The sequence below is a fragment of the Cricetulus griseus genome, chromosome X (assembly GCF_003668045.3).
Source record: "Cricetulus griseus strain 17A/GY chromosome X, alternate assembly CriGri-PICRH-1.0, whole genome shotgun sequence".
Taxonomy (NCBI): Eukaryota; Metazoa; Chordata; class Mammalia; order Rodentia; family Cricetidae; genus Cricetulus; species Cricetulus griseus.
Genome location: NC_048604.1, coordinates 30,592,939 through 30,613,233, shown reverse-complemented (window position 1 = coordinate 30,613,233; position 20,295 = coordinate 30,592,939). Strand labels below are relative to the sequence as shown.

The 20,295-nt window shown below is 40.1% G+C and overlaps 1 protein-coding gene and 1 non-coding gene across 4 annotated transcripts in view; both read left to right on the top strand.

The window, feature by feature from the left end:
* Nucleotides 1-11,419, top strand: part of Wdr44 (WD repeat domain 44) — a 93,212-nt gene extending 81,793 nt beyond the window's left edge. For 2 of the 3 annotated variants that reach the window (XM_027431945.2, XM_035449982.1), the window contains 6 exons: nt 3,427-3,618; nt 3,778-3,879; nt 4,084-4,199; nt 5,216-5,343; nt 6,782-6,916; nt 10,373-11,419. In XM_027431945.2, the coding sequence (XP_027287746.1) occupies nt 3,427-3,618; nt 3,778-3,879; nt 4,084-4,199; nt 5,216-5,343; nt 6,782-6,916; nt 10,373-10,467 (768 nt within the window). In that variant the 3' untranslated portion in view covers nt 10,468-11,419. Of the gene's footprint in view, nt 1-3,426; nt 3,619-3,777; nt 3,880-4,083; nt 4,200-5,215; nt 5,344-6,781; nt 6,917-10,372 lie in introns of those variants that run through there. The other variant, XM_035449983.1, reaches the window with a different exon arrangement.
* Nucleotides 11,420-19,754: 8,335 nt separating this feature from the next.
* On the top strand, nt 19,755-20,029 carry LOC113837555. The gene has a single exon (XR_003488206.1).
* The last annotated feature ends 266 nt before the right edge of the window (nt 20,030-20,295 follow it).

Below are 20,295 nucleotides of genomic sequence, written 5' to 3'. Positions count from 1 at the left end.
GTAGCAAGCACTTTACCCAAACGAGCCACTCCCCAGCTCCTGTTGTTTGTTTCTTGTTTACTGTTTGGAGATCTGTTTGGAGATCAGCTCTCACTGTGTTGCTCTGTCTCTCATCAATATCCTGGCCTCAAGTGATCCTCCTGCCTCAACCTTTGTGAGTAGTTGAGGCAACATACATGTGTTGCTGATCCTGGCTCAATTGTGTTCCTTTTTATTCATTTTCAATCTAGAAAACCCTTTAATATCTACCCCTAGAACCTGAGTACGTCACCAGGTATGATGGTACATGTCTGGAATTCCAGCAGTCAGGAGGTTGAGGCAGGAAGATCATGAATATGAGCCCTGCCTGGGCTACAAGTTTCAGGGTACTGTGGCCTTTATAATGAAATTTAGTCTTGAGAAAAAGAAAAGAAACAGTATGTAATTTTATTTCAACCAAAGAGGAAAAAATGACATGGAATTGTAGATGCCTTATACCTTTATGATATAGAGCCATAAATATTTAAAACTGAATTAGTTTTGGATTTCTGCAGCTGTAAGCTCAAGGAAGAATACTTATTGATGCCACCACTACTGCCAGATTAAAATAGGTGGAGGAGTTGAGCTGGCTGTAAATTGACTTTTCTGTCCCTTAGTTTGGTGAATGGCTAGCTACCTTTCTAGACAGGTCACGCATCTCTATTTGTTTAATACCTATTATCTTCTTAAGTGCAACATTCAGTCATTTTCCCATTTCTTCTTTTTCCTCAAATTAGGAGAAATCACTAACTTTTCCCCTCAGTATAATTGTTCTCCCTAGGCAAGCCTGTAACATGGGCAGCAATAATTCTAAGTTTTTAAAAGGCTTAAGAACACTTGAAATTTAAAATGGGATAGTCTGTGTTTGTATCATATTAGTTTTGACTATCAAACTAGTAGAATGTTCTGTCTAATAATTCCTTATCCCTTTCCTTAAATAAGATAAAGGATAGAATTTATACCTAGCAGTAACTAAGCAAAATTGAAGTAGCTGTGCAGAAGGAAATACTAGTTTGTAATAGTTTTCTATATAATATTTTATTATTGAGGGTTTGCCAATAATTTTTATAATTTTCTTTGAAAACCTAAAAGGTATGATTCCAAAACCTCTACTAACATGAAGAGATTTTGACAGAGACTGGGGAATACAGAGTCATGTCAACATGTTCTTAGATGATGTGACTTTAATGTTACCTGGGAAGAAAGTAACAAAGCTCTAAATAGAATAAAAAATTGGAGACACATGCTGATATTTAAATGAAATTTAAAATTTGAAATCTAAAATGCTTTTTTATTAAAGATTTTATTTATTAAGTATACAGTCTTACATGGGGGCGGGCCTAGGCCCTATCCCAAAAGATATGATAGACTCTGATGACCCCCTATGGAAGGCCTCACCCTCCCTGGGGAGCAGAAAGGATATGTGATAGGTAGGGTTTTAGTTGGAGGGTGGTAGGGGAGGAGGGGAGGGAAAGGGAACTGGGATTGACATGGAAAACGATCTTGTTTCTAATTCAAGTAAAAAAAAAAGTATACAGTCTTCTGTCTGCATGTATCCTGCTCGCCAGCAGAAGGCACCAGATCTCATTCAAGGTGGTTGTGAACTACCATGTGGTTGTCAGGAATTGAACTCAGGACCTCTGGAAGAGTAGTCAGTACTCTTAACCTCTGAGCCATCTCTCCAGCCTGAAGTCTAAGATGAATATATATATGTGTGTATGTTTGTTTTTTGAGGCAGGGTTTCTCTGTAACAGCCCTGTCTGTCATGGAACTCACTCTGTAGAACTGGCTGGCCTTGAACTCAACCTGCCTCTCTGCCTCTTGAGTGCTGGGATTAAAGGCATGTATCACTACCAAGCCTGAAATGAAATATTTTTTAACTTGTTCAGCTTTTCTGGTAAATGCCAACTAAGTACAGTGTACTAAACCATAGTCTCAAGAATGTCCATCATGTATAGATCACCCATGACAGGCTTCAACAGTGAATTAAATGTCTTACATGAAGAAAGTGTTCTGATTATTGATATGTAATCATTATGTTTGTGGGGGTGGTAGCTGTAATGTATATGTGTACCCTGTCATATTATTTTTTGAGATGGTTTCTCATTTAACATGGAGCTCTCCAGTTTGTCTAGCATGGTTGGCCAGGAAGCTCTAGGGAAGCCTTTCTCTGACCTCAGCACTAAAGTTACAGATGTATGCCGTTACCATGTATGTGGGCCTAGGGATCTAAACTCAGGTCCTAACACTTTACCGACTGAGCCATCTCCCCAGCCCCTAGTAAGTAATTATCACGTCACCAGAATTTAACCCAGCTGAGTGGTAGTACTAGTTTAGTTTACAGAGGATTTTTTAACCTTGACTCTATTGACATTCTTTGTCAATAGATATCCTGTCTGTATATTATAGGATGATTAGTAGCACTTCTGGCCTCTATTTACAGTGGTAACATCTTCCCCTGCACCAGACTATGACAATCAGAAATGTCTGGTGACATTGCTATATGCCTCCGATGGAGCCAATTTCATTAGATGTAGAACTCCTAATCTGTAGTTCAGTATCAGAGTTCCTAAAAAAGCAGGTTCAATCTGTAACTGGTGTTAGACTTATATCCCAATGTTACATGTGACCCTGAAACATGTGGTATAAGATAGTGTTTCCCATAGTATACCCAAAGAAAGTCCACGGTGAAGTAAATTAAAAGCCACTGCCCACTTTATCCCCTTTTTGGATATTCAAAATACAGGTTAATTTAGAGTCCTATAAAGTTTTTCTCCATTTTATATTTAAATTAGAAACAAGATTGTTTTATATGTCAATCCCAGTTTCCTCTGCCTCCCCTCCTCCCCTGCCCCCCACTGACACCTTACCTATCCCATACCCTTTCTGCTCCCCATGGAGAGTGAGGCCTTCCATAGGGGAGTCTTCAAAAGTCTTTCATATTCCTTTGGGATAGGGCCTAGGCTCTCCCCCATGTCATTCCAGAATTTCTTAAACTTAATTGATTGTAGAACATTATTTCATATGATGCTTACTCCAACATTTATAGTTCTATACCATGGAAAAATTTTAAGGATATGATGAAATGATTCAAATTATGTTTCTCCAACCTGAAAGCTGACTTGTTTAATTACTGTCATTTTTAGTACACAAAATGCTTGCTTAAAGACTAATACTTTGTGGCCAGGCATAAATGTAGCTCACTGATAGATTACTTGCTTTCATGCATGAGGCCCTGACTTGACTCACTAGTTAGTTCCCAGCCTTCAAAATAAAAAGAAAATAACAGTAGCATACTTTTCAAGTACGATTTCATTTTTGAACATTATTTCTAATCACCTAATGTGTTCATTAGCTGAGCTTTTCCTGCTGTGAAAATAAAAGCATTCTCTTTCACCACCATTTTAGGATGACAGGTATTTTCTCAGTGGATCATTGGACGGAAAGCTCCGCCTATGGAACATACCTGACAAAAAAGTGGCTTTATGGAATGAAGTAGATGGTCAGACAAAATTGATCACAGCTGCCAATTTCTGTCAGAATGGCAAATATGCAGTAATTGGAACATATGATGGTAGATGTATTTTCTATGACACAGAGGTAAGAACCTTGTAGTTTCAGGCAAGTTATTTCTACCCTCTGGCCTCTAACTGCCTTATCTGTAAGACAGGACAAAAATGGTAATATCTGAGACTTAGAACAAATGATCCTTGAGGTTTCTTTTAATTCTGATATTTTTAATTTATGATTTTGATTTAGCATTTGAAATACCATACGCAAATACATGTACGATCTACTAGAGGGCGCAACAAGGTTGGAAGAAAAATTACTGGCATTGAACCTTTACCTGGAGAAAATAAGGTACTATAGTATTCAAAACCATCTCTCCACACTTTGTATTGATTCTCGAGAGTTACAATTAATGTCTGGGCAATAACATAGGGGAACACTGCTATTTGTAGTTGTGCTGTTTGTTTACTTGGTGTTTAACACCTTTTGGTGTTATGGCTTAAATTAGATTAAAAGATGATATTTTTTTAACTTTGTTTTTGGTTTTACTTTTAGATACTGGTAACCTCAAATGACTCCAGAATCAGACTATATGATCTCAGAGACCTGTCACTGTCCATGAAGTATAAGGGTTATGTCAATAGCAGCAGCCAGATCAAAGCAAGTTTCAGGTAAATTGGCATTGAGAAATCCCCAAAAGTATGGCATTCCTTCACTTCCTGTTTTTCATCATATAAGGTTATTAAGTCTTTACATTTTTACAACTCGTACCACACAGTATCATCATACAGTGCTTACTTTATCTACCTGCATGATAGGCAAGAAAACTATCCCTGTTTTGCAAATAAAGTAAGCAAAACCCAGAACATTAAATGATCGGTCTAAAATCATAGTCGTCAGAGACATGCTTAGAAGATCCGTAGCTCCAGAATGTTTGCTTCTCAAGTTTTATATAAGCCTTTAACAGACACTCCACCCCACCACCACCACTACACACAAACATATTGTCTTGATCCCTTTAGGTGCAGGAGCTAAGAAAGCATTTTATCACCCTAAAGTAAAGTACCATGTCACTATCATTTCAATTCTTAATTTGGGATCTGTAAGCTGTCCTGAAACAGGATTACCTGCCTAGCTTTTCTTCTTTCTAATCCTGCTATCAACTCTTCTCAAAAATCACTTATTTTCTTCTTGAAGTACCCAGTAATTACTCAGCCATTCAACTGGTGAACTACACTGCTTCTGGTGTCCTTTAAGTTGCTAGTTCTCCTAGAGTGGATTAACCCACATCACAGTTACCAGGGCTTTGATGAAAGTAGTAATGCTGGTGGAGTCCTGGTTAGCATGATGAGGCCCTGGGTTGGGTCCTCAGCACTAATAATCTTCAAAATGTGAACAACAGCTTACATCCCTGTGTCTGAAAAGATTAGCCTGGTTATCTCGAGATAGTATAGCCATTATAAATAACAAACAGTGCTAGAACAAGTGAGTAGCAAGGAGCAACAGTGTTAAAAAAGCCTGGCTCTGCATCAACACACCTTCAGAATCTTCAGAATAAGAAGATGGATCTAGTTTTCCAAGAGTCTCCCTCAGGGTTGTTTTAGATATTTTAAATTAGGAAGCACTGATAGAAGGAAACCTTGATTTTTTTTCTGTTTATTTTTTGACCTGTCCTGCTCAAATATAGCCATGACTTTACTTACCTCGTTAGCGGTTCAGAAGATAAATATGTTTATATCTGGAGTACTTACCATGACCTAAGCAAGTTTACTTCAGTCAGGAGAGATCGTAATGACTTCTGGGAAGGTATTAAAGGTAAGCAAATGCAGCTTACTTATATGTATGTGCCTTATTATAAAGGAGTAGATGTTTGTTGTGACCGCACTATGCCGGTAACATAGATGGATGTATTTATGTCTTTCCACTATGTCAGAATTTATAGATTAACAATAAACTCACAAGTTTCCACAGTTTTGTTGGCTGCAATTTCCCAAGAAGTCCCAGTTTTCTTTGATTGCTGGCCTTTGGCCAACACAAATTCTTTTGTTCCAATTCTTAAGAATTATTACTTGTGTGGGGGTAGTGTGGGTGGTACAGTTCCACACATGACTGAGCAAGTGTAGAGGCCAGAGAGAACAACTTTGTGGAGTCAGTGCTCTCCTTCTACCATGGGTTTTGGGGCTCAAACTCAGGTTACTAGGCGTGTGTAACAAGAACCTTTACCAACTGGGCCATCTCGATGACCCTTTTCCATTCTTAATTACTAATATTAAGTTTCAAACCACACATTGCACATGACACAGTAATTAGTAGCTACAAAAGGGTTAAAGAGGTCACAGAATTCAAGGAAGCTTTACTGGGGCAGAGGCGGATAGATGCAAAGAGTCACTGAGGTAGTTGGATAAGACATTAAGGAACACAATGGAAGAGCTTCTGGAGGCTCAACAGAGCAACCCACAACCAAACTATGAAAGTGCAGAACTGAAAAACAGGTGACAGGCAGGCAATTCAAGAGGTACACTTTCAGCAAGGGGACTAAGCTGAGCTGAAACTTAAAATTAGGAGTTCTCTGTTTTTGACATAGACCAGGCGGTCAGATAGCAGTTCACTGGCTCCATAACCATTGCCATTAAAGTGATAGATAGGTTCTATCTTTTTATAGGGTTCAGAGTATCCCACCTTTTAATGTGTTCACTAAGTTCTGGGCCCATTTTTTCTCTGATGTAGTTTAATAGGCCCTTGTAGTCATATGCTTCCAGTCTAATTTGATGAGTTTGTAGGTGCTACCCTTGTAGCTTTATTAACATATCAGTCTGTGCTTGTAGTTGGTGTTGGACGGACGGGTGATGGTGTCTATGTGTGCAAATAAGATGTAAAGTCATCCTGCCTCTGCATTTCTATTCAAATTGGAGTCAAACTCCGATTTGTAATTTGAAGCCACCCAGAGCAAGACATGGAAAAACTTAGAGCAAGGCACAGCCTCATCTTTAAGACATATTGGCAGTTTAGCAAGTATCACTGGTTGTGTTTCAATAGCAGACTGTTAATTTTTCTGTACCAATGAAGAATTATCCTGACCTAAAATTTGAAAAGTATAGAAGCATAGATACTACATGAGACAGTTTTTTTAAAAACATGCTTCTGGCTTTCAAATTAGTCTTATGGGTTTTAAAAGATCTTTGTCATAGTCTCCTTTTTGTCTTGATGTTTGGTGTAAAATTTCTCAGTTATCCTAAAATAAATTTTTTCCCAGCACATAATGCAGTTGTTACATCAGCCATCTTTGCTCCCAATCCAAGTTTGATGTTATGCTTGGATATGCCATCTGAGAAATTAGAAGGGACTGAGAAAAGTGAAGAAGCTGAAGTTTTGGGTAGCACATCTACTGGTAAGTGGCTGCATTTTATCTGTCCTCTATTTTTCTAGCCACCAGAAGACTTTATGCATATAAAGAACATTTCTTGTGTGCAATGGAACACTTGTGAAATACCCATTCTGCGCATTCCACTAACATGTTTCTTGCAAGTGTTACACCTTTAAATTCATCTAGGAATGTTGGAAAATTGGGAGTTCATCATTTTTGCAGGCAACATTCTCGGAAGAGAAACCAAAATGAGGCCAGCAAGATTGCTTAGCTGGTTAAGGCCCCACATGATAGAAAGAAAGGCTGCTTCTGACCTACTTAGAATATCACATGCACCCATGCATAAGTGATAAAATCAGAAATTTAAATGAGAACAAGGTTTTGTTTAGTTTTTGGTTTTTGGTTTTTTTGAGACAGGGTTTCTCTGTGTAGTTTTGGAGCCTATCCTGGCACTCGCTCTGGAGACCAGGCTGGCCTCGAACTCACAGAGATCTGCCTGCCTCTGTCTCCCGAGTGCTGGGATTAAAGGCGAGCGCCACCAACGCCTGGCTGAGAACAAGATTTTGTAAACACAACTTTAATCAACTTCTGCAACACAAACGGCAGAGACTCTAAGTGCTTTATTTAATGTTGTGTTGCTAGTTCCTAAGGTAGTGTTTGCTTGCTTTTAGTCAGTGCTTAATAGTCATTTGCTGCCTGCACTATTGATTCAAATGAAAGTGAGGTTCTGCTTTCTACATATTGATATAGTTAGCTGTTCACATACCCGCAAGCTTGTGTTGTCCTTAGCATTTGCTTTGAGAATGAGTGCTAATTTCAGTTATTTATTTATTTATTTATTTATTTACTTATTTGTTTTGAGACAGGGTCTCACTGTATAGCCCTGGCTGGCCTAGAACTTGCTTTGTAAACCAGACTGGTCCTGAGTTCACAGAGATCAGCCTCCCAAGTGCTGGAATTAGTTTCAGGTGTTTAAAATGCTCAGAACAGAAAGTGGTAGGAAACTGTCAAAAATAAGAGTGACTGTACAAAGCAATTATATAAAAATGTTCTCTAGTAGTCCTTAAGAGTGTGGTTAAGAACATGCATACATGGACCAATTGTTAAAGAAAATAAGATGTATTTAGAAAAGTTTAATAAAGAATACTTTATTAAACATTTTGCACCCTTCTTACAGACTCTTTACAGAGCCATAAAAAATCACAACAATAAAATAGGATGTACAGAGGGCGCTTTAGTTTTGTTTCTATTTTTTTTGAGACAGGGTTTCTCTGTGTAACAGCCCTGGCTGTCCTGGAACTCACTTTGTAGACCAGGCTGGCCTTGAACTCAAGAGTTCTGCCTGCTTGAACATTTGGATTAAAAGTGTGGGTCACCATGCCTGTCTTTAGAGGGTGCTTCTTTTTAAAGTACGTGAATTACTGGGAAGTTCTTAAGGACTTTCAATTAACTGTCCCAATAATGTCATTTATACTATCCATTCCACTTAATTTGCTATTCTGTCTGAAGAATACTCTAAGAAACAAGGATGACTTCCAGCCTAGCACTTTCTGGAGACAATGTATAGTATATTTTTTAAAAGCCTCAAAAAAAATGGAAAAGGACAGACATGGCTGCCTGAGGAAGGAGGGCAGAGGATGGAGCCAGGGAGGCAGCACAGAGCCCGGTTGCCATGGTTACCCCTGATCGTCCAGTCTAGCACACACAGCTCTGACCACCCTGCCCTGGGTCAGTCTGAAGCAGTTACAGCAAAGCCAAGGTGGGCTCAGTCAGGTCAGTCATGCTCCAGCAGAACAACTTTACTGTTCTGAGTTCCCTGAAAAACCCCACAAGAATGTTTTCTCTGACATGAGTGTCACCTTCAGGCCACCCAAGCATGAAAGGAGGCCTGTGGGTCTCTCCTGACCTGGTGGAGCCCCACGATCCTGATGCATCTGGACATGTTGGGGCCAGTGGGCAGCCTCACCCATGGTGGCAGTGCGGGAAGCAAGTGTGATGGGGTGTGTGGTTCCAGAAGCTTCCACAAGACAGGAGGTCAGAGCAGCTTTCCTGGCTCTGCCGTCCTACTGGCTGCTGTGTTACGTATTTCCCGAGTTGGGGGAGGGTGAGAATAAATTTATTAATGAGGAAAAAAAAGCCTTCTCAAAACTGAATCACATTAACAAAGCCCCATAAACTCTCTAGATCCTTTTTGAAGAGTCTCAACTTATAATGGATTATTTTCAAACACATCCAGTGGCACTCTCTTTATTCCTGGCATTTGGCAGTTTGACTTTTCTGTATTACCTCCCTCCCCAGGTGGGGGTGATGTGGTTTACACTATATAATAAGAATTAAAGACAGGGCTGGCGAGATGGATCAAAGGTTAAGAGCACTGACTGCTCTTCCAGAGGTCCTGAGTTCAATTCCCAGCAACCACATGGTGGTTCACAACCATCTGTAATGAGATCTGGTGCCCTCTTCTGGTGTGCAGATATACATGGAAGCAGAATGTTGTATACATAATAAATAAATAAAAATCTTAAAAAAAGAATTAAAGACAATGTAATATAGTATTCTCATTTTGTAGCTCAAGCTTACCTGGAACTCACTATATGTTGAGGCTGGCCTCCTCAAACCCCTGCCCCACCTACTTAGTACTGACATTCCAGCCATTGTCAGGCACTGTTATTGAGTCTCAATAAAGAATTTTCATTTTCTTCTGCTTTTCTTGTGTCTCTAAATCCTTTACTGCTGATGCACTGCTTGCTTTTAAGATATTCCAGAAGGATTGTAAGAACTGTTCAAAGGCTCACAAGATGTTATTAACAAACCTGGAGTGAAACTATTATGTCTTACTCATCCTGTACCCAACTTTTCAATGACAATTTAAATTCTTCTATCCCTAAATAATCAGTGCTTCTTGCATCTACAGTTCTTAGTCTATATATATAATCAAGTTAGTTAGCACAGAATTTGTTTGTCAAATGTTTTTACACCACTGGCAAATTTTAAAAGGTAAAGCATTTTGGCCATTCAGCATAGCTACATAGACATTCAGTATAGACCATAAAGGCAGAGTGTTGTCAGCATTCACAGAGCAAATGTATGTACTCATTTCATGGCAGTTTCAGTGTGTCTGTGGTATAGCCACCCTTATCAATCATCTTAGAGAGCCCTCTTAACAGCAGAATTGCCCAGCTGATAACATTCTTCCAGCAGTCTGATACCGAGGCTGAAATGGAAGCATTAGATGACTTTAAGGCCTAGACTGTCTTGGAGTAATGTAGTCATTCAGGCTACAAGGAACTGTAACATCCCTAAGACAGGAAAAGAACAAGGTACCAGAGAATATAAGAATTCTAGAGAAATCTGGAAAACAATTGGAAGACAATCTTTCCCACCAAAGGTAGAAACAAGGTGATGAATGTGTAGTATTGTGGCAGTGGGCTTCCTAGTCCTTTAATTAACAACTAATAGCTTTCTTTTCATGCTTTTCAGGTATTGTGAAGACAGATAACACAGAAGTTCTACTGTCTGCCGACTTCACTGGAGCAATCAAAGTGTTTATTAACAAAAGGAAAACTGTATCTTAATTTGGAATTATATTTAAAATAAGCATATCAGTAAGTTTCTATATGTATCAGAAATGAGAAAAGTATTATAGTGTTTCATGCTAACATCCTTTTATAACTTTTATTGAAAGTTGTCCAAATATAATATATATTTTTTGAGAGGCAGTGTTAGTGATCTAGGAAGCCCTAGACTGATAGACTAGAAAGAATGTGGCTAGATTAACATTGCCGAGCATAGAGTTTATGTTTTGTTATGTTTATGTTTTGTTATATAATTATAAACATGCACAGGTTTCTGCATGAAAAGATATTAATATATTAATCACATGTGCGTGCCTTTTGGTTACATGCACTAAATCTAACAAAGTTAAATTATTTCAGTGGCTCTTTTGGCCTCCTACTGGGTGATAGTCTTGTTTCTAGCTCTAAAATTTTTTTTGCACAAAATTTTGTTTTTAAAAAACGTGGTATCTTTTGACTGAATTATTGTTTCAAAAATGTTATATAGGTTTTCAATAGGTCAATAACCATGTGTAAATGGTTTTTTATAAATTTCTCAATTTGGGGACAAGATTTTTTTTGTGATCTAAATTGTGGATTTATTCTTTACTTTGTATGTGTATATATATAATTTTTTTCTTTGCCACACTGGAGCACAATGTTTCTATGTAAAGAATTCTTTTCTTTATCCATGAGCACCAGGCTTTGCTCAGTTAAAAATAAGCCACATTAAGGAGTGAGTCTTCTTTTTTACAATAATGTAAAAATGAACTGTTTACATTTTTTTAAAGCATTGTAGTTTTTAAAAATTAAGCTGTTTTGTTTGTGTTGTTGAATTTGAAAGGCTTTGTAAATACCAATGGAATGTACCAATGAAATAACACCTGGGACAATGGAACCCTGGTAATGTTGTTGATGGTTTGCATATGTTTCTGAAAATGATAATGTCATTAAAGTTGGTCATCAAAACTTGTTAAAGGTGAATTATTTTTAGATGAATTGAGTAAACCAAGAGATGCAAGAAAAGCAAACTTTTGTCTTAAACTGGCTTTAAGCAAACAGATCTTAAGCCCGAAGTTATGCATTAGATACATGCCTTTAAAGCTTTTTCTGAGTTTAATTCTAAAATGAGTAGTTCTGTCATATGTACTCACATGTTCTTTCTGCGTTTGTTTCCGGTACGGTCTTGATCTTAAGAGTTCGTGGCTTTCTACTTGATTGCTTGTCATCTGCCTCAGACTTCCCCTACATTGCCCTCTTTCTTTAGATAGTGCTCTCTCCTTCTCCCATCTCCCCTTTCTCTCTCTCTCATATTCTACATGACAAATTATGTCACTGTCTTTCTAACTAATCATAGTTTTTTGTTTTCTTTAGTCTTAAGGTCTGTGTGGCTGATCCAGTGGCACTATTTTAATTCCATCTCATTGACTCTGAAGCTCTGAGGCAACTTGGTGCTGTGTGACTGCTACTACTACTGTGACTGCTGCTACTGCTACTTCTCCTCCTCCTCCTCTTCCTTCTACGTCTCCTCATCTTCCTTCTTCTCTTCTTCATCTTCTCTGCCTCCTCCTCCTTCTTTCATTTTCTTTTGTTTTTTGAGACAGGGCCTGTCTAGTCCTAACTATCTGGAACTCTGTGTAGAGCAGTAAAGAAGGCTGGCCTCAAACTCACAGAGATCCTCCTGCCCCTGCCTCCTGAGTGTTAGGAATAAAGATATGTGCAACCACACCTGGCTTTGACTGACTTCTTTCAGAGAACTTCTGTCTTACTGGGTGTTTGAGCTGCAGATAACCAAAGTATTGCTATAGGAATATTTCCTGATACCTGTCATACACTTGCTTAAAGAAAAGGCTAAACTAGTTGCTTGAGGACATAATGCTGACACTTGGGATTACTGTGTAAGTACACTAAAGTTACAAGTCAGAAAGTACATGTGCAAAGGAAGCACCAAGATTTGTATAAAGAAGCTAGGCACGGTGTGGACACCTATAATCACAGCTCAGGCAGGAGGATCATAGCTTTAGGGCTTACCTGAACTACAGAGCAAGTTAGTTCAACTCCAGTATTTGGTTCCTTATTAGCACATTCCTTGGGCAAGTCATTTATCCCATGTTATTATCTTTTTTCTTGTATGTAATATAGAAATAGCTAATGCAAAATATAAAGATTCAATGGTAAATTACATATATGTGAAACATGAGATCTATCTAGTAGGTGTACTCAGTAAATGTGCATTGTTCCTTGCCCTTTTCAATTCCTCTTCTAAACCAAACAAAACATTTGCACACACATGCACACACTTTTTAAATGCATAGATTCACAGGCACATACACAATTCTGTGTTTGGTTTTACTCATGAGGTGGCCCTGCCTAGTGTAGACCAGGCTGCCTGGAACTGACAAGAGATCCACCTGCCTCTGCCTCCTGAGTTCTGGGATTAAACGAGTGCACCATCATGACCAGCCAACAATGGCATTTCAAGGATTAACATAGGGCTTTTTTAAAGGACCAATCCCAAACCCCTTTTCCTTTAGCTATCACTTTCTCATAAAAGAAAGAATATTTTGATTGGAGAAAACAAAGTAGAAACAGCAAAGTCTTGCTACCACAAGTAGCCTATGATAGTGAATAAATCTGACTTTTGAAAGAGCCTGGAGGCAGGAGCTGATGCAGAGGCCATGAAGGAGTACTGTTTACTGGCTTGTTCCGTGTGCTTTCTTATAGACCTCAGGACCACCAGCCTAGGGATGGCACCACCCACAATGGGCTGAGCCCTCCCCGATCAGTCACTAATTAAGAAAATGCCCTAGAGGCCCAATGTTATGGAGAGGCACTTTCTTAATTGAGGTTCCCTACTCTCAGATGACCTTGGCTTGTGTCAAGTTGATACAACACTCACCAGCATACCTAGGTTAGATTCGGACTCTCTATGTAGTGAATGATGGCCTTGAACCCCTGATCTTCTTTTTCTCTATCTCTAGAGTGTAGTGATTACACCTGGCTACATAGGAAAATTTCAAAAGAAAAAATTTGCCAATTGCACTAGCCTCTGGCTTCCCACTTTTCTCATTAATTATACAATGTTTATTAAGTACCTATTATGTATTTTAAAAACCGCTGGCTTGGTACAATAAATGGGCAGATTTGTGTCTTTGGAGAGAAGATGGCTGCAGAAGCAAGAAGCTTGGAACTATCTTGTGACTGTTGCCTAGATCTGTCCCCTTCTCTCCCTATCCCTATGTCTTTTACCCTTAGTAAATCATGGTGAACACTAGGTTATCAAGCCAATCTTTGCCGACCTCATATGAAGCACTATGGATAGTATGGTCAAAGAGTTTGTGCATGAGACATAGCAAAGGCACACAAAATGGAGTATCACCCAAGCCATCAACATTTTCCTTAGTCTCTGGCCCTTCCCCCTTTTCCAGCTGTGAGAAGCACTGGTGTCCCAAAGAATCTTAACTATCTCTGTTTTGAGCTAACTCTGGTTAATAGATCTCTTTCTCACAGTTGCTCTCATCGTTCATCACTTCTGAAAGCTGGCTCCTTTTTGTTTTGTTTTATTCTCTAGTTTTTGGTCGTCTAGTTTCCATTGTTCACTGCAGAACTTTTTTCTTTTGTTTTTTAATCTTTTAAATTATTTTTAAAATGTATTTATTTAATTTAGAAACAATCTTATTTTACATATCAATCCCAGTTCCCTCTCCCTCCCATCCTCCCATGCCCCCCACCAAGCCCCCATCTACTCCCTGAGGAGAGTGAGGCCTCCCATGGGTATCATCAAAGGCTGTCACATCATTTGGGGCAGGGCCTAGGGCCTCCCTCTTGTATCTAGGCTGAGAGAGTATCCCTCCATAGGGAATGGGCTCCCAAAGCCCATTGGTGCACTAAGGATAAATAATGGTTACACTGTCAGAGGCCCCATAGACTGCCCAGGCCTCCTAACTGGCACCCACATTCAGAGAGACCTGGTTCAGTCTCCTGCAGGTTCCCCAGCTGTCAGACTGGGGTCTGTGAGCTCCCACTTGCTCAGGTCAGCTGTTTGTGTAGGTTTCCCCAGTACGGTCTTGACCCCTTTGCTCATCCCTCCTCCGTCTCCTCAACTGGATTCCAGGAGTTCAGTTCAGTGCTTAGCTGTGGGTATCTGCTTCTGCTTCCATTAGCTACTAGATGAAGGCTCTAGGATGGAATTTAAGGTAGTTATCAATTTCATTATAGGGGAAGGGCATTTAAGGTAGCCTCTCCACTATTGCTTAAATTCTTGGGGGAAGAATAGAGGAAAACAAGAAAAGAGATAACTTAATAGAGGGAGCCATTATAGGTTTAAAGAGAAATCTGGCACTAGGGAAATGTGCAGCACTTTTTTAAAATAAATATGTGCACAGGAAATACATTCATACTGTTCTAACAGGGACAATATTAAGTATTAAGGTATGTGTCAAAGGAAAGATTTTACCACAGAGTCCTAATGAAGTCAAGTGTAATCCAAGCAGATTTCTGGTACATTCATCTACCCTACACTACATTCTCTTATTTTACAATCACTTTAGATTTATAGAAACGTTGTTTAAAAAGTAGAGAATTCGCAAAGACATGCTAACCCAGCACGCTTGAAGCCTCAGCATAACCTTCAACGTAAAAATATAAATAATACCACTGGGGAGATGGCTTAGTAAGAGTGCTTGGTGCTGAAGGATGAGAACCTGAGTTCAGATTCTACCACCCATGTAAAAAAGCCTAGCATGGCCACCTATGTGCCTACAACTCCAGACCTGTAGACTGTGTCCCTGTAGAGAGCAGGGACACGAAGATGAGTGGGGCTTGCTGGCTGCCAGCCTAGTTCCAGTTTCAGTGAGAATGTGTCTCAAGGGTATAGGCAGAGAGTAGAGCAGGAGAGTAGACATATTCCTTTGGTCTGTGAACATTTGCACAGGTATGCACTCCTGCACACAAGTGCATTCACCATACATACTCCTTACATACATATATATTAATGAGAGTAGTTAGTAAAATACAAAGCTCTCTTACACTCCTTACCCAATTCCCATTGATGTTTGTCTCGTATTACCAGAGTACATTCATCAAAAGGAAGAAACACCAGCAGTACATTATTATTAGGGAAATGTCAGAGTTTATTTGGATTTTACCAGTTTTCCACTGTTCTGAGATCCAACCTGGATGCCATGTTGCAGTTATAGACATTATGCTTTTTAAAATTTCAAATAGTTTCAGATTTCCATAGAAGTTGTACCCATATCCACCTACACCCATTTCCCCCTTCTGTTAGGATTACATTAATATGGTATTTTTTCACTGTTAAGAGTGGGCCAGCAGACACTCACAGCTAAACACTGAACTGAACTCCTGGAACCCAGTTGCAAAGAGGGAGGAGTGAAGAGCAAAGAGATCAAGACCAGGCTGGAGAAACCACAGAAACAGCTGACTGAACAAGGGGGAGCTCATGGACCACAGACTGATGGCTGGGAGACCAGCATGGGACTGACCCAGACCCCCTGAATGTGGGTGTCAATGAGGAGGCCTCTGGCAGTGGATCAGTATTTTATCCCTGGCGTACAAATGGCCTTTGGGAGCCCATTCCACGTGGAGGGATGCACTCTCAGCTTGGACACATGGGGGAGGGCCTAGGCCCTGCCTCTGATGATATGACAGACTTTGGGAATTCCCCATGGAGGGCCTCACCGTCCCTGGGGAGCAGAGGGGGGATGGGGTGGGGAATTGGTAGGGGGCAGGGGAGGAGTAGAGGGAGAGGGAGCTGGTATTGACATGTGAAGCAGGCTTGTTTCTAATTTAAATTTAAAAAAGTTTAAAAAGTGTGGGCCATTAAGATTGTTCATTGGATAAAGGCACCTGCCACCAAGCAGAATCTGGATCTGATTATTTTGTGTGTCCCTCAGTTTGGTCTCATCTGATATTTTTCTCATGATGCAGTTAGGGTTATGGACTTTTGCAAGGAAGACCACTGAAGTAAATTACTTTTTTATTAGATCACGTCCATCAACATGACTTACCACCTGGCAGAGGTAGTAGTTGTCAACTTCCTCTTCTATACCGTTACGACTCTTTGGCAGTTGTGTCGCTCAGCTTTCTGCTACTATAGCAAGTATCTGAGGTAATCAACTTTAAAAAGAAAATGTTTTTTACTCACAAGTTTTAGAGGTTCCAGTCCCTGCTGCTTTGGACCTTCAGAGAGGTAGCACCCTGTGAATCATTCACCCCATGGTAATAGAGTAAAACAGGGACAGAAGACGGGCTGGGGACCCATTAGCACCTTCGGTGACATGCCCACGGTGACATAACTTTCTCCCACTAGAGATCACCTCTTAAAAGTTCCACCATAGGGGCTGGAGAGATGGCTCATTGCTTAAGAGTGCTTTCTGCTGACAGGTGGGCCTGGTGACGTGTCTTTAATCCCAGCACTCAGGAGGCAGAGGAAGGCAGATCTCTGTGAGTTCGAGGCCAGCCTGGTCTACAGAGGGAGTTCCAGGACAGCCAGGTTTAAACAAAGAGACCCTGTCTTGAACTGTTTTTAGGAAGCGCTTGCTGCTCTTGCATATCTGAGTTTAGTTCCCATCACCACATCAGGTGGCTCACAACTACCTATAACTCCAGTTGCAGGGCATTTGGTGCCTTCTGGCTTCTGTGGGTACCCGCACACTCATGCACACACTCACTAAGAACAAATCTTTTTTTTTTTCTTTTTTGTTGTTTGTGACAAAGTTCCACCATGGACTCTAGGGATTAAGCCTTTAATACATGGGGCTTTGGGGGTGAAAGGTAAGATCTAAACCATAGCAGGAGTGAGTCACTCAATCATTGCCCAATCTCAAGGGTTGAAAGTGGATTAAGCCCCACTTCCCTTTTTATTCCCACCAATTTGGCAGACATTTCTTTTCCATTTTTCCCAAATTGATGAACCTCCAAAATAACATACATGGAATAAAAATCCTTCTTGCTATCCATTTTCTGCACTTTCAATTTCCTTGGCCTTATAGGTGTAACTTGGGGACCAACCAGTCTATTGGGTTAATGTTTTCCAACAGATTGTCCCTTCTTCAAGTGTAGGCCTCGCTGCTGCCCTAACCACGGGAGTTGAGCAATTTGAATTTGAAGCAATTATACATCAATGGCGCTATTTATCAATGAAAGCCTTGATTTATAATTTTTTGTTTTAAATTTTTTATTCATTTTACATACCAACCACAGTTTCCCTTCCCTCGCCTCCTCCCAATCCCTGCATCCCATCCCTCATGAGTCATGATCATCCGGAGTTATACAACAGTGAGGCCACTAGATGGAACCACTCACTGCAACATTCTTCACTGCCTCTTTCCCGATTTCTGCCTGGGGCTCTGAGGTTGTGATGCCTACTCTGTTCTTCAGTCTTCCTGGAGACCAGTGCTGCATGTGAAAGGGTCTGGAAGTCTGTCCATCCCGTTTGGCATTTCCAAAACTTGACTGAACTCAGGAACATGACTAGTGGCATTCTGTGAAACCAAATACATGAGACTCAGTGGAAAACAGGTCTCTCACACACGAGTAAGAACAGGACCTGAGTTCTACTACTGCTGTTGAATAGCAGAGCAACTTGTTCTCTATTCCTAGTTTTCTCCATCTTTTTGATGCTTTCATTTGCACACTTACTTTGCTATATAGTGGTCATTGCTGTGAAATTGAACTTGGGAGAATCTTTGCGATTGGCTCATGATTAAGAAGAGTGCATGCTGCTCTTGCAGAGGGTTTCAGTTGGGTTCCCAGCAGCCACAGTGAGTGGCTCAAAACTACCTGTGAATCCAACACCAGGGGATGTGCTCCCTCCCTTCTGGCCCTGCGGGCACCTGCACACACTAACATATAAGCACAAATGCAATTAAATCTTTAATCAAATCATAAAGGAGTCTTTGAAAAGTGAAAGGCTACAGAATGCAGTCCCCCCCCCAGTAGATTTTATTATGAGAAATTGGGAATTAACACTCTGTAAATGACTTTACTGTTATTACATTTGTGTATCTCTTGTGTGACGTCTTTCTCAAAAAAACCTTACATTTCCTTTTGAAACAGTTGATGATTTTGTATTTGTTGCTGTTGTTTGTTTGTTTGTTTTTGGTTTTTCGAGACAGGGTTTCTCTGTATTTCTTTGGAGGCTGCCCTGGAACTAGCTCTTGTAGACCAGGCTGGCCTTGAACTCACAGAGATCCTCCTGCCTTGCCTCCCTAGTGTTGGGATTAAAGGCTTTAGTCACCACCGCCAGGCAAGAATTGATGTTTTATAGTTTTCTTACACAGTAGGGAAAAACGTTTTTTAACCCAGAGGATTAATAGGCTAGAAAGGAAAGGAATGTAAAAAAACACAACTTTCCCATAAATTTATGAGTCTTGTTTTTTGGTTTTCTGCTTATTTTGTTTTCTTGAGACAAGGCCTCACTGTACTGGCCCAGAACTTGATATGTACATTAAGCTAACCTTGAATTCATTAAGACTCACCTTCCTCTTCCTTGTATGTGACTAGGTGGAAGTTGCACACTACCTTGCCCAGGACAAGCCTTGTATGATCATATTGAATGTTGTTTCAATCTTGATCTTTCAAGACACAATTGATTCTATTACCTACAATCTGTCTTGGCATATTAGATAGTTTCAACAGGCAGATGTGTACACATTCATTAATAAAGGTATTGTTTAGGGGCTAGAGTGATGGCCCAGCACTTAAGAATGCTTACTGTTCTTCCAGACGTCCTGATGTGGTCCCTAGGACCCATGTAGCAGTCCACAAAAGTACGTAGCTCTAACCCCAGGGCATACAACACCCTCTTCTAGCCTCTATGAGCACTGCATAGCCGAGCTACACAGACATACATGCAAGCAACACATCCACACATAAGAAGTAATTTTAAAAAATAAAAATAAATTGTAAAAGAGTGAATTAGATACTAAGACAGCCATGGCTATCAAAGTAGATATGTCAAAGGTGTCTGTACACTAATTCGTGTATATACACACTATTATGTTTATACACACACCAATGCACATATACCAATATTGCCGACCATTTCTATTACAGTTCTTTGGCACATGAGTTGCTGTATCACCCACTCGTTGCTTATGTGAAACCTCTTCCTCCAACGTTGAAAACCTGCTGACACTTATCCAGTTAATTGTTTCTTCAATCCCAGCACAGCTTATTCAACACTTCCAAGATCACTAACTTGTGCCTAATAAGAAACAGCTTTGCCACACAAAAGGTCAGTGCCTTTTTTTCTCTATTCCTATTCCCTTTTAAATATTGGGTTTTACCTCTATTGTTGGACCCACCCTGGGTTGACAGTACCCTAGAGCACACCAGATTTGCAGAAAAAGCATGCTCCAGAGGAAGCTGAGGCATGCCTGCTTGAGAGCCAATGGCTCCATGTGCAATTTTCCTCTGATAGGTCCTAGGTACGGTTGCCATGGTAATAACGGCTGTGCCGTGTCATTATCGATCCACCAATAGTCAGAGAAGCTTTGCAGTCAGGATATTGTTTAGCAGACAGAGTGGTTTCTGATGGACACTAATTACTGCTACAAAACCTTGAGTTACTAAAAATATTGCTGGAGGTGAACTGTTTGCATCTGGAGAGTAAATGTCAAATCAGAAAGTTAGCAATGGAGTCTACTAAATCATCACTGAGTGGGACACTTCCAAGTACTAATGAAGACAGATTGGGACACTGCCCAATTTGCTCCTTTTCTAAGAATGACCCCAAAATTAAAATCTTTCTATTTTTCCACAGAAATAAACATTCAATTCGTTTAAACTATCTGTTCCTCTAACACAGTCCTTTGGGATTCAATG